Source organism: Palaemon carinicauda, chromosome 13 (assembly GCF_036898095.1).
Source record: "Palaemon carinicauda isolate YSFRI2023 chromosome 13, ASM3689809v2, whole genome shotgun sequence".
Lineage (NCBI taxonomy): Eukaryota > Metazoa > Arthropoda > Malacostraca > Decapoda > Palaemonidae > Palaemon > Palaemon carinicauda.
In genome coordinates this window covers 145,691,157-145,707,049 of record NC_090737.1, presented here as the reverse complement: position 1 = coordinate 145,707,049, position 15,893 = coordinate 145,691,157, and the positions used below count along the sequence as shown (strand labels likewise).

Sequence of the window (15,893 nt, the reverse complement as noted above, 5' to 3'; positions counted from 1 at the left end):
TTCTTCTGCATTTCCTTCAATTTCACTTAGCTCCCAAAATCTATCCCAGTCCGTCTTATCAAGATTGCATCGTGGCGATCTCTGTAAAGGTGGACCATTGTTGGTGTTAATAATGATTGGTGCATGATCACTAGTATGCCAATCATCTAATGTTCTCTAATTAAAATTGAGAAGACAGTTAGAGCTTGCAACAGATAGGTAATTGCAGGACAAGGTACCTGTCTATACATGAAAGTGTGTGGTGTCTCCTGTATTAAGGAGTCCTACATCTTCATTCTCCAAAATTAATGATATAATATTACCCCTTGCATTTGCCAAAACATCACCCTATAAAAGATGTCTGATATTAAGATCTCCTAGTAAGAGAAAAGGTTGTGGGAGTTGTTTAATCCCCTCTAGTAAATCATCATACGAGATGTTATCATTTGAAAGCAAGCAAAGAGAAAAGATTGTGCATTTTCTCTCTATATCAATCTGTACAACCACTGCCTGCAGAGGGGTACAGATACACAAAGATATTTGGGGAACATCTCAATGAACGTACATAAGACTTCCTCCATGGCTCCCTGCTCATTGATCATATGGTGTCCTTTAGCTAACATAGTCTCGAGGACAAGGAGTATTAGCATTGAGCTTGCTCTCCTGTAGACATACAATTATAGGGGAGTACTCATGTATGAGGAGCTTAAGTTCTTCATATTTCGCCCTTAAACTCTGGCAATTCCATTGCAGAATGGAGGAAAAAACTATGGTTTATTTTTTTTAAGACACCTTGGATGAAGTCTTCCCATTGGCAATATATGTTCTAACACTATTTCCCAGTGGTATCTCTAGAGAGGATCTTGATATATTGGGTTTTGTCTTTGTATTTTTCTTTGTGTCCTTTTGATCTAATTGTTGAGGAGGATGGTGGACCTCAACTTGAATTTCTGATTTATTTAAGTTGTGTTCCAGTTGATCAGAAACATCAGCAGACAAGACATCATATTTATTTGAAGTCGTGACTTTGTTGTTTCTTGTGGTAGGAGGCGAGAGAGGTGGAGGTCTCTCTCTTTTTCCATTAAAAGGTTGTGAGCTATCAGGTGTTTTCACCTTTCCCACTTCAGGTTCACCAGGTGAATTGGTTTTAAATGGAACCTCCATCAGATCAGGAAAGGACACGGCCTGAGAGAGGTTTGTACTATTGTATAGAATGGGAGTAGATAGCCTTTGAATATCTTTCAGATCTTTAAGTATGGTCTGATTTTTCTACAATTTCTGGATATAAATTTTCAATGGGACTTTCAACCTCTTTAACTACTTTCATATGTTTCCTTATGTTAGAAGTGGGGATATAATTTTCGTCCATGTGCTTTGGTAAGTTTTTCTTTAGCACCATTGAAAAAGGTTGCCTTGGTCTTATCTGCTTTTCAAGAGCTCTTTTACGGGCCTCTTTAAAATTAACCCTTTCCATGGTCCTAATGGGCTTAATTTTTTTTCAAAAATAAACAATGCAGCTTTTAGATGTAGCTGGGTGTGCTTCCCCTCAATGTATGTAATTTGGATTTTCTATGCATGCTCCATGATTATTTTTTCCACAGTTGGCAAAAACAGCTGGCTTATTATTTAGTTTTTTCTTGCATTTCTGGCTTAAATGGCCATACATTTGGTAATGATAACATCGCAATGGTGAAGGGATACATGGTTTCACCTTCAAATACAGCCAACCAGCTTTAATAACATTTGGTAATCTGCATTGATCAAATGTTACGAACAAAGTAGCAAGAGGAATACGTTGTTCTCCAACTCTCTTTCTCATTCTGACTACTTTTACTACTCCTTGACTTTTCAGTTTATCCTCAATTTCTTTTTCCTCTATGTCCAGCAATTCTGGAGCATATATCACACCCCTACTCTGGCTGAAAGTCAGGTGCGAAACGCATTTGACACTATGACCATCTAATGTTGCAAGTGTTTTTAATTTTTCACCTTGTATTTGGGATAGTGTCTCTATCAAGAGACTTTCATTTCCCTGGGTAAGAATTTTTGGCTGCCCTCCACATATAGTAAATATTTCCCTGTTAGCTTTAAAAACATTTACACGCTTATGTCCTCCATTTTCAAATTCCAAAATAAAAAAAAATTCCTATTTCACTACTTCATAGTGACCAGGTAATACTTCTACTATTCCATATCCTGTACCATCATCATTTCTCACTCTCTCTCTCTCTCTCCTCTTAGCGAGTGCTTTCTTATTATTCTTTATATAACGTGAATAAGGTTCTAATGTTACAATATTAGAACCTGAGTTGGAGCTGTCTGTACCGGGGTCCATGTTTGTATTTTCCAGGTTGCCAACAGAGGGGTTAGTTTTTTTTGGAAAAAGCAAGCCTGGTTATCCACCTCTTATGGCAGGATGTCAGTCCTCCTATCCAATGTGGCCCAGCACGAGAAGAGGCTTCAGCGGGGACCAGTCCTCTATTAGAGACGTGCTGCCTCTCTTTAGGTGGCCATACACTGGTCAGTGATGGTAGTTAGCCCCTCCCACCGGCGACTCCAATGCCTGCCGTCACCCATTACCCGCAAATATGGGCGACTGAAAACCGGATCACTGGAGCCTGACTCTTAACAGACTTGGTCAACACCCAAGGTATGCCAGAGGGTGATGGCTTCTAAATTGGTACAGGTTGATATGGAAGGCTGTCCACCCTACACTGTACCAAATCCAATCAAACAAGCCAAAGTCGTCAACAAGTTCAAACCCGAAAGGAAGAGATGGAAGAATAAAAAAAACAGCCAAAAGGAAAAGAGAAAGTATTTTCTAATTTAGTTGGATCAACAATTGGGCACCGAGGTCCAGTGGGAAAGCAGTTCCCACTCTTCATTAGAGCCCAGCTGCTAATCCCTAAGCTCCCCATCCTCGTCAAGGCTACAGCCTCTGCGGGGCGACAGCTGGAAGAGATTAAACATATTATCGTTGTAGACTTTGCAGTAGACTACTCGTCAAATGGTCTTCGTCACCTACAAAGAATTTTAAACAACTCCTTTCAAAATAGCAATAATAATCTTTTATGAGATTATTAGATGGAAGCAAAACCAAGAAATAAACCTCACATTAGGTAACACTTAAATCCAATTTGAAAATGAGGTGAAATTTTTGGGATAAGTATTTGATATTCGAATCAATTGGAAAGCTTGTGTATCTTACATCATATCCAAATGTAATAGTGCTCTAAACCTTATGATAAAGTTGGTTAATGTAATATGGGGTGCAAAATTATCAACTTTACTGATGATCTGTAAAGCTCTAGTGTTATCGAGAATACATTATGGCACCCCAATATATGAATCAGAATCTGAAGCTACCTTTAAGTCTTTAGATCCAATACATACTCGGGGTCCAAGACTATGTAGTGGAGCCTTCAGGTCTTCCCCAAATATCTCAGGATGTGAAAGTGGGGAATCACCTTTGTCCCCACATCGAGATTTTGTAACCATGCGGAGTGCATTAAAGATGTTAACCACCAATTCTCCAACAAATAAGCTATTCAACCTCATTGACATATCCATAAACAATCACAAACCACCATTCCCAATATGAGCAAATAGGCTATTACAATCTACAAACGTCAGAATTTGTATAATTCAACCATCTCAGTTCCCTCCACCTTGGACTTTAAAGAAAACAAAAATATGCTCCAATCTTTATTATTTGGCAAAAAAAATATATATATATAATTATACTAATAGTCACCATAAACAACATGCCTTGGAATATATTCAAAGGAAAGGACCTCATTATGCTATTTATACTGATGGCTAAAAAAATTCTATATTGGTCAAACTGGTAAAGCCCTAGAAAAGAGAATTGAACAACATAAGAAAAGTGTGAGATATGCTCAAGATAATAATGCACTCTGCCCAGGTTAGAGATAAAAATCACACTTTGAGTGATTTCGCCTGAGGCTCTGATCCCGAGGTCGTTAAGAGAATCCAGACTTTAATGTATTAATATATATGGCTTATTTGAAATATGAAAAACACGTTTAAATATGCAAAAATTTATCATTAATCGAATGCCAAGTCCCAAACCTACCAATTAGCTACGATGGTGAAGATGGGTTGATTTCAATTCTAAGTACAGAAAACCTGAATTTGACATGTACAGTATATGTACAGAAGAATTGTCATTGACTTTTATCTTTCTTCATGGCTGAGTGGCATGGTCACTGGCATACAGGTATCCTGGACCAGGGTTCAAATCCCGGCCGGTCTGATACTATAGTCTTTGAGTGATTTCGCCTGGGGCTCTGATCCCGAGGTCGTTAAGAGAATCCAGACTTTAATGTATTAATATATATGGCTTATTTGAAATATGTATATATATATATATATATATATATATATATATATATATATATATATATATATATATATATATATATATATTATGTATATACACATATACATACATAGTTATTTTTTATTGACAAAAGTATACAATAATTAGTACAAATTTGTCCACAACGTGACATAATACAAAATATAAAATACACAAAGTAAACAAAAATTTCTTTTTCTCCAAGTATATGGCCTATACAAAAAAAAATATAGTAACAAGAAAAATACAATATCAAGTACAAATAACATAATCCTATAAGATTATACAAATAAACGATAAAGGAACTTACTATAGGGAAAAAATGTAGTTACATAACTATTCAAAATGAAATCCCAATGCAAATAATATTTGATTAAAAAAAAAGTTTATTTGAAGAAAAACACAAAAAAAAACACAAGGTAAAGCCGTACATTACTTATAAATATGAAGCAGTTCATAAACATATTTACACAAATCAACATTATCATTTTCATTGAATAAAGTACTTAGAGACTCATAACCTAAGTTTGGATATTTATGCCTACATGGCATTGAAAGAGGGCAATTGATCAGAACGTGTGGTTCGTCCTGAATAGTGCTATTATCACATGTACACACCCTTAATTCTGGGGAGTTCGGCTCCACCTATCTGTTTCTATACGGAGGTTATGGGACATGAGTTGTAAATGACTGAAAGCTGCGCGAATATAATCAGAGATATATAATTTATCACTATATAATTTATGTATTCCTAAGTTGGGATTCAATTTGTTTCTATACGTCACACATTTTGTTGCCGAAGCTGCACTATTTCTAATAGATTATATGATATCAATTTGATCATTAAAGGGTAGAGAATCTTGAATAAATCTATATCCAGGGGAGTCTGCACCCCTGCATATTGTATATACAATATGAAAAGGCTCTTCCATATCAGGATTAGACAACTTTGACGCCAGAAAACGTTTTTGTTTTGATGCCACGATGAATTGTGCTGGGGGTATTCCAGACTCACCCAAACACAAATGTGGGCAAGTATTTACCCTAACACCCAGAAGACTTTTTACGAAATGATTTTAATTACTTATTGGCTTGTTTCTGACCCATAAAACAAGGATGAAGTCGCTGCTGCTTCAAAGACTTTCTTCTTGAAATAGAATGGCATTTTAGTATTCGTGTTACAGAATATTGAGAATTTATTCACGTTTGATTGCCAATTTGGCTGATGTAGAGATAGGTAAGTTTTTAACTTTCATCTGTGAACCAAGTTCCTGGGTAAAGATAATGGTCACAGTAATTTATAGTTTGACCTGGAACTGTTATTGGCAACTGGTCACCTACACTTTTGTTTATCACTGTATATATACCTATATGATTGTATACATGTAGTAGGTTGGCCAGGGCACCAGCCACTCGTTGAGATACTACCACTAGATATTTATTGGGTCCTTTGACTGGCCAGACAGTACTACACTGGATTCCTTTCCCTGGTTACGGGCATTTTCCCTTTGCCTACACGAAAACCGAATATTCTGGCCTATTCTCTACATCTTCTCTGTCCTCATACATTTGACAACACTGAGATTACCAAACAATTCTTCTTCTTTGCTCAAGGGGTTAACGAATGTACTCTAATTGTTCAATGGCTACATTCCTCTTGTTAAGAGAGAATAGACTCTTTAGCTATGTTTAGTAGGTGTTCTGTAAGAAGGACATTCCAAAATCAAACCATTGTTCTCTAGTCTTGGGTAGTGCCATAGCCTCTGTATAACGGTCTTTCACTGCCTTGGGGTAGAGTTCTTTTGCTTAAGATTGCTCTCTGGCACTTTTTTTTCATTTCTCTTCATATTGTTTTTTTTCTAAGTTTTTTATAGATTTACATATAAAAGATTTATTTTATTTTCATTGCTATTCTTGAGATATTATATTTAATTGTTCATCACTACTCTCGTTGTTAATTTTTTCCTTATTTCTTTTCCTCACTGGGCTATTTTTTCTGTTAGAGCCCTCAGCCTTATAGTATTTTGCTTTTCCAGCTAGGGATGTAGCTTAGCAAGCAATAATATATATATATATATATATATATATATATATATATATATATATATATATATATATACAGTATATATAATATATATATATATATATATATATATATATATATATATATATATATATATATATATATATATATTATAGTAGCAAAGGCCTTTTTTATAAACTGAACTTTCCAACGTACAATATCATGACCCTGTCAACAGAAGATCTTGCTTTGTTACTAGACGAGTTGAAGTAAAGAAATTGGGACATGATAGGATTGAGTGAAATTAGAACTAGGGAATCTTATATATAGTTAAAAGAGGGTCATATCTTTTGCTTTAGAAAACGTGATAGGAAAAAAGAAAATGAAGTAGGTTTTCTCATTAATAAAAATCATGCAGGTAACATTGAAGAATTTTTTAGTGTCAGTGATAGAATTTCAGGATTGATTATCAAATAAAAAGTAAAACATGCCGATCGTTCAAACAACATCCAATACAGAGGAAGAAAGAAAATTTTTTATGAACAACTGCCGATATCTTGAAAAAGCTTAGACTATTTGGTTTTGCTTTGTGTGATTGGTATGTAAAGTAGGTCAAAAGGGGAGAGGAGAATCATAAGAAATGACAGAGGAGACATGCATGTTAGAATTTCCTTAAAAAAAAAAAAAAAAAAAAAAAAAAAAAAAAAAAAAAAAAAAACAATCTGCAAATTATGAACACTTTTTTTTATAAAAATAAACATAAAAAGTGGCCATGGAGAAGCCCTAATGTAGAAATGAAACACCAAATAGATTTTATTCTCAGTAAAAACGTTTATGTAAAGACGTAACAGTGTTAAACAATTTAAAGTAAAGCGAACAAAGAATTGTGAGAAGTGAAATTTGTCTAGAACTAAGAAAAGAAAAAAAGAAATTTTAAAGAAGAAAATAAATTCCTGTAATAAGAGAAAAATATGATGAGCTTTGTTCAGCACTACAAAATAGGTTTTCCCAGCTACATGACGAAATCGAACCAAATAAAAAAGAAATTAATAGTAATTTAAAATTTTTTATTGGAATCACTGCAAGAGATAGGTAGAACATTTTCTAAATAAGATCAAGAAAAAAACACAAAACACTAAAGACTTAATAAAGGAAAGATTAGAAATGATAAAATCCAAGTGAGATAGAATAGAATCAGCAGAACTATCCAAAACAATAAATAAACGGAAAACACAAGACATTCGTAAATACAGTCAGACCAAAACTGAGGAACCACTAAAGAAACGAAGAAGCATCAAGCTGATGAAAAGAAGACTTGGAACAGGTCGCCAACAGATGTTGCTGTATAGGATAAAAATGGAAATATTATTAACAATAGAGGTGGAGTGATAAAAATTGCAGGGGATTTTTATACAATGCTATACAATAGTGATATGATGAATAACTTTGCCAATAGAAATAATGAAACACTTGATCCAGTACGGAAAGTAACGGTGAAGAAATCATTAAAAGGCTGGGTAAGAATCAAAGCCGCAGAATGCCAAAAAAGTGATTTAATAAAAGATGGGAGGACTAATCAGCCAAAAGAGCAAGCAAGTTTTAGAAGTGGTTACTCAACAATTGATCACATTCATGTAATTCAACAGCTTATGAAAAAATCAACATATGACAAATCACTATTTATGGCATTTAAAGACTATGAGAAAGCTTTTGATTATGTCAAAACTTTAGCAGTAATTAAAGCCCTTCAAAGGCGAGGAATACATGACACTTAAGTTAGAACACTTGAAGATATCTATATTGTAGGTGTAGCAATCCTAAAACTGCATATAATGAGACAATTCAGATTGATAATAAAGTTATATAATTAGATCCTATCTTTTCTAAATCATTCACAGTATGCTTAGAAGTTTTTAGAAATTATACATGGTAATACATGTTAACAAAAACCTTCTATTCTAGAAATTGCTTTTGAACAATAATTCTTATGAAGAATGAGTTACTAAATTTATGCTATTTAATATCTTGGAATCTTTTCTGAGTTACTAAATTTATGTAATTTAATATATTTAACCTTTTCTGAAGTAATAGATAGAAAAAGTATATGTTTGGCAAAAAGGGGGCCCCTATAGCCACCCTACTCCTACGCCCCTGTTCTTGAACCTAAAAGAAAAAAAAATATGCTCTCATATATTATATGTCAAAGGAATGTAGTTATACTCCTAGTCACCATAAACAACACACCTTGGAGCATATTCAAAGGAATTGACCTAATTATGCTATTTATACCGATGGCTCTACATCTGCAATGGTTGCTGGTGGACTGCAGTGTCTTCAGACAAGATTAGTTAGCTCTCATTACCCAGTGAAGCATCAGTATATACCTCCAAATTATCAGCTATAATATTAGCAATTGAGATTATTAAATCTATTGAAAATAGGGCAAATCATAAGTTTGTGATTTAAACTGATTCAAAAAGTGCCATAGAAGCCATAAAGGTTCGCACACTTATAAGAATCGATTGGTATTGAAATAAAAAAAGGTCCTTGACAAGTTTTACTCCTGTGGGGTAAATATAGAAATATGTTGGATTCTTGGCCATGTTGGGGTTATAGTTGATGAAAAAATGGGTGCTGCAACTAAATCTTCAATTAATTTACCAAAGCAAGCTTTTACAGTACCAGTTAAAGATTGTAACCCAGTTAAAGCATTTCACAGCCACAAAATGGCAAGGTTGGTGTAATTATTAATTTAATTGTAATAAGTTAAAATAAATAAAGCCAGTTGTTTCTTTATGGGAATCATCATTGCAAAGAGAAAGGAAGACAAGTAATTTTATCTAGATTGCACATAGATCACACAAAACTTACATATGGGTATTTGATGTTCACACCTCATGAAGCAGTACCCAGGTACAATTAGTGTGAGTGTATTTTAACCATAAAACATTTCTATCAATTGTAAAGTTTTCAAAAGAGAAAGAGACTTATGCTTTGGGGAGAAAATTGTTTTTGACCATTTATCTGACTAAGAAATTATGTTTTTAGGATTTTTAGTTTTTTTAAGAAATATATGTTTTGTAGACGAGATTTAGATTTCTATTTATCATGGATTTTTACCTCATAATTTATTAACTTTTTATCCATTATATTTGATATATATTTTTGCTTATTATATTTAATAGATAATTTTAACCATTATATTTAATATGTATTTTATTTTATTCATTTATTCAACATTAATATAAAAAAGGATTTTATTCCCGATTTCTATTCAGAGTTAAACAGCTACTAAATAGCCTGAATCTTTCCAGAGATTTCCTTCTGTAATTATTTTACTAGCCCTGAAGGCAACATGGTACATGAAGAAATGCGGTCTACCTTTTTGGAACATGTAAAACAACACAGTGTTAGGTTACCTGACCAAGCATCCATTTTACAGCTGAATACTATGCTATTTTAATGTCAGTCAAGGAAATTTTTCACCTACCTAATACTGATAATAATACTATGGTTAGCTATTGGTATAGGTTACTGAGGCTTCCTAATTCATTGTTGTTTGAATCTGCTAATAAAGAAAATTTCTTTTCGTACTATGAGGCTCTCTCTACATCCCCAGAGCCTTATGGATTTAGAGTTAAACAGCTACTAAATAGCCTAAATCTTTCCAGAGGTTTCCTTCTGTAATTATTTTATTAGCTCTAAAGGCAACATGTTATATGACGACATGTGGTCTACCTTTTTGGAACACGTAGAACAACACAGGAGTAGTGGATATATATTTATGAATGGCTCCAAATCCAGTAATGGCAGTGGATTTTGGGTGTACTATTCTTCTTTTAGTTCTAAACATGCACTCCATTTTGCATCCTTTATCTTTGCAGTAGAGCTGTATAGTATCCTGACTGCTGTTAAAAAATAGCACTAATGAAAAATGGTAATTTTACAGTTTTTAATCCAACCAACCCTATAGTTTTAAAATTTTAGAGTGGTTGTATGTTTTTTGTACTGCTGGTAAAGAAATTAAATTTTGCTGGGTTCCAACGTATGTGGGTGTGTCAGGAAATGAAGAGGCAGTCAAACTAGCAAAAGAAGCAACAGATAAATTACTTCCTGGAAGATACCTTCTTCCATGTAATGACTTTTGGCCTCATAGTAAAATGTCTCTTGGTGATATCTGGCAATATTATTGGAATTCTGTTGATCAGAATAAAATAAAAAAAGAAAAATGTTATACTTCCATGGAAATATGGTAATATGTTGAGAAGCAGACTAATGAAAGGCAGGTGCCAACCATTTAGTGATGATTGCTTGGTTCCTTTAGCTGATAGGCGTTAACTTAGTGAATGTCCCAGTTTTGAGGAGATCAGAGAATGATTTCTCTCAGAAGCTCGTAATGAGGATGGGATGTACATCCTCACCAAGACAAAAGAGACAGCAGAAATATCTCTTCCTGGAAGATACCTTCTTAGTAATGACGTTTTGCCTAATGTCAAAAAGTCTCTTGCTGATGTTTGGGGACTCTACTGGAATTTTGTTGATCAGAATAATATGAAAGAAATAACAAATGCTATACCTCCATGTAAATATGAAAATATGCCAAGAAGGTGGGAGACTGTCCTCTGTCACCTTAGAATTGGCCGCACGTTTGATTCATGGGTTACTTATAACTGGCAAGTGTCAGCCATTTTGTGATGATTGTTTGGTTTCTCTGACTGTGAGGCATTTACTTATTGAATGTCCCAGTCTTGTGGGTATCAGGGAACAATTCCTGTCTGAATCTCGTGGTGAGGATGGCAGATACATCTTCACCAAGCTTCTTGGAGGGGATATTTTTATGATGCATTTTTAAGTTCATATTGAAAGCTGGCCTTCATGGTCGTTTTCAAATTTATTAAATTTTAAAAGATTCAATTTTAAGGTATTTATTAGGTTCTGTTTTCATTTCTAGTTTTTTGATCTTAAAGTTATTAATTAAGCATATTTAAATCAGTATTCATTCATACCTCACCAAGATTCTTGGAGGAGACTTATGGGATGTCGGTGACATTTTTAAGTGTGTTAAAAGCTGGCTTCTTTTTTGTTTTTAAAGGCTATATTAGATTTTAAGTGTTTCATTGTTAAGTTATTAATATGTTTTACAAATTTTGTTTAAAGTGTTGGGTTACCTGATGAAGTGTGCATTTTACAGCTGAATGCTATGCCATTTTATTGTCAGTCAAGGAAATTTTTCACCGACCTGATAAAGATTGGTATTTTTTGCGAATCCTCAAGTGTATTGATGGCAATAAACCATTTAAATTCATTACATCCAATAGTAATAAATATTCATGAGTGGCTTTATCTAATAGGAAATACAGGTAAGAATATTAAATTTTTGGTGGTTCCTGCTCATGTCGATATCAAGGGAAATGAGAAAGCAGACTCTAGTTCATAGTTGAATAAGAAATAATTTATGGTACCTGCAAAAGATATGTACCCCATAATTGAGTCTATACCTAGAGACACTTGGAATTTATATTTGGAGTTAGAAAATGAGTGAAATTGGTAAGTCATCTCGTCCATCGATATATTTTGACATTCAAAGGTTGAGAGAAGTAGGGCAATGCACAGCTATTTGATGAGTGGAGAGTATCAACCATTCGGTGAAGATTGTTTGGTGCCATCAACTGTTACTTGACCAAGAGACTGCGTCATTTTCATAATTTCAGTGATAACAATGACATTTACATGCTATCAAATATTCTTAGATCTGAGTGCAATGTGGAATGCCTTTTCAAGTTTCTCGGGAAAACTATCTTATTTTAAGGAATAATTATATGATTATTGTTAACTAAATTTGTTGGCCCTTTGTTGTGATGCCAGGTATTCAATTATCAGTCAGTCAAATTGGCATCAATGACTGTCGCTATTATATGCCAGATAATATTTAATATTCAATGAATTGATGAGTAAACATCAACTATTCTGTAAAGATTGTTTTATGTCATCAACAGTTAAGCATCTAATAATAGAGTGTCCAAGTTACTTGCCCGAGAGATTGCGCCATTTTCATAATTCCAAGGATAGCATTAGCATTTATATGCTATCAAATATTCACGGACCGGAGGGCAATCCCTTTTGAAGTTTCTTTTGAAAACTATCTTATTTTTTAAGATTTAATCATGGTTTAAATTAGGTAATATATTATTAACTAAATTGGCTGGTATTAATGATCATCACAGTTATTATGCCAGATAACATCTAATAATCAATTTATCAATTAATTTGTTTAGTTTTCTCCTACACTTCTTGGAGAGCTGACAGAAAGAACCATTTTATTCTTCATAAAGCATTAATCTCCTCTAACGTTGTATATAGTTGTCAAATATATTCCTCAACAACAAAAACCGTGCTGGCACTATTACATTCCGTAGACAATGCTGGAAGGAGTGGAGTTTTTAAATCATCTCCAATATTTTGTCTTCTAGTAGATGCTTGTGAAATTCCTTTGATACTGTTTTAGACATCAGAAACTACCAAAGTCATTCACATGAAACTTTTTAATGTAAAAGGTGTTAGTTTTTATGATAATCACCTTAGAAGCCTTAAACCTTTAAGGTATAGGGCTCTAAGAACCTTGGAGGACTTGGAAATCCTCGAGGCTAAAATGATACCTATAAAGTACTATTAAGTACCTCCATGGAATCTACCCTCGGTAGAATTTCGTAAATTCATATTGAATTCAAAACGAGAAACATCCAAAGAGATAATGAGTGTCACTCTCCTAGAACACATAGAATTCCACAAGGTCTCCTTTAGTTTTTACTGATGGATCAAAGTCCAGCACTGGCATTGGATTTGGGATATGTTTCCCAAGCATTACTTAGTGTTAGATTATCTGACTAATCGTCCAGTTTTACTGCTGAATGCTTTGCTATATTAATGGCAGTCAAGGAAATTTTGGGGCTACCTTACAAAGATTATTTTTTGTGACATCTTCAGTGTATTGATTAGCAATGAACCACTTTTAATTCATGACATCCAATAATAATAGATATTTTTAAATAGGTCTAATGAAAAATTAAGTTAAGAATATTAAATTTTGTTGGGTTCCTGCTTCTGTAGATATCAAGGTAAATGAGAAAGCAGACTCCTGCAAAGGAGGCAGTTCATGGGTGCGTAAGAAATAGTTTTATGGTACCTGTAAAAGATATGTATTGTACCCCATAATTTATTCTATACTTAGAAATATAGAACTTTTATTGGGAGTTAGAAAATCAGAAAATGAGGGAAAGTGTTAAGTCATCTCACCCATGGGCATATTTTGACATGCAAAGGTCAAGAGAAGCAGTGTTATGCCGAATGAGAGTTGGTTACACCAGATAGACACACGGATTTTTGAGGAGAGGAGAACATCAGCATTCTGTGAAGATTGCTTGGTGCCATTAACTGCTGAGCATGTTTTGACTGAGTGTCCAAGAGATTGCACAATTTCGTAATTGCAAAGAAAGCAGTGGCATTTACATGCTATTAAATATTCTTGGACCTGAAAACAATGTGGATTGCCTATTTAAAAAGTTTCTTGTGGAAACTAATTTATTTAAGCATGCTTTAAATAAGGAATATATAATTTTCGTTAAGTAACGTCACTGTTACTATGCTAGATATCTAATAATCATTCAATCAATCAACAAACACACTAAAAGAATGTCTCTACGACAGTTCGCCTTGAATGTGGTAACGCAACTCCTCTCAAAATATGGAACAAATAAAGTCAGAAAATAAAGGAAGAATTGTGACTCCTGCTCAACATGACTGAGTTTACCTCATTCATTTCCTTAAGAAAAATTATTTGACCTCCATACCACCCCCAAAAGCTGAAGAGCTAAGGGACAAAGGAACTGGCATGTCTGCTCACACAAATAACGAGAAAAAATCACAAATATCTGTCTCGGCCTATAGCCCGGGATGCGGTCTGGTCTTTTACCACTCATACATCCAGGCATACCATTCGTTCATACAATTTTAGGACAATGTGTGTGAAAGAGAGAGATTGGGTAATGAGATTTACTGAGAAATGGATTGTTATATTTCATATTTTACTGTAATTTTTATTTAATATCAAATGGGATCAGATGTATTTGTTTGAGAGAGAGAGAGAGAGAGAGAGAGAATTTTGCTGGAAAAGGAATCACGTGCTATTATATTATTTTTCTTTGCTTTTGTGTTTCATATAAATTGAATGAGTGATGTGTATTGCAAATGTGTTTTTATCGAGATTACAAAATATTCAAATATGGTCAAAGGAGTTGTGTTTGTATATGTTGAGATTATTTTTTATCTGAGCCTATGTGTGTAGAGAGCTGGGGAGCTGAAATTGTACCAGCCAGAAAGTATGAAATGGAAGGAAAATTTGCACAAGCTATTTCATCTCAATTTTTTTTTTATAATTTCATTGTTTCTTTTATTTTTATGGCTATTAGATATATTTTGTATCAATTTTAAATTCAAGGGTTATATATAATAAATGTCATTTAGAAAACCGGAAATATTCATATAAATAGGGTATTCTGGAAACTTACAAGCAAGGTTGCCTACTAAGTACCAGATAATGTAAATTTTGCATTTAATGAGTGGAACTTCATATACAAATAGCAAGTACCAAAATTTACAGTATTATTTGAGAACCTTTATATTTTATAAAGAAAATTGTTTTGTGTCATCAATGGTTTCTGTGTTTAGGGATTATTTCTGGTTTTGGTATACGGACATTATTTTGAAAACCAGTCTATCTCCCAAAGGGTAAGTTGAGGTAAAAAATATTTTTATTATGCACATGGAATCAATAATTATGAAATTTTCTTCTTTGTAATGTTACAAGCATTTAAAAATTCTGTAGTTACAAAAATTGTTAGTTTTTTCATGACTTTTTGTTAACATAAGTATATTTTATGCATAGTAGCTACACCATAATGTTTTTGTTCCAGGTGTGATTGCTCTAAATGGATTATTGTACGTAGTGGGTGGAGATGATGGAACATCTAATCTGGCCTCTGTGGAAGTCTATAATCCCAAAACCGATACGTGGACACTATTACCTGCACAAATGGGCATTGGGAGGTCCTATGCCGGAGTAGCAATTATTGATAAACATGGTTTCTGAGACGAGGCTGAGAGCGCAAGGGAATAAGTGCTTCAATTTATAAGTGTGCATTATTCCTATTAATGATATCCAGATGCGCTCGTGACAGTATTCTTATATTGGTGGGTAAAAGGTTTTGAAAATGTTAAGTGTATTGGGGTTTAGCTTGAAAATTGCACTCACTGTATTATGAAAAATAATGTGCCAAATTAATGTTGGAGAGAAAATGGAACATCGGTGAGCTACGTAACTTTGGAATGTGGATTATGAAAATGTTACTTGCTTTGCTTTTTTATTGCTTATAATGTGATGCACCTAAAACATAGAAAGTGCTAATATTTTGCAAGTAATATTCTGTACATCAGTTTGATGAAATTCTCCAGTGA

General features: G+C 33.7%; 1 protein-coding gene across 1 annotated transcript in view; it reads left to right on the top strand.

Annotated features, from left to right (window-relative positions):
- Positions 1-15,893, top strand: part of kel (kelch protein) — a 660,870-nt gene that overhangs the window by 644,463 nt on the left and 514 nt on the right. Inside the window, exon 14 of the mRNA XM_068386033.1 lies at positions 15,353-15,893. This exon is cut by the window's right edge and continues 514 nt beyond it. Within this exon, the coding sequence (XP_068242134.1) occupies positions 15,353-15,528 (176 nt within the window). The 3' untranslated portion in view covers positions 15,529-15,893. The remainder of the gene's footprint in view (positions 1-15,352) is intronic.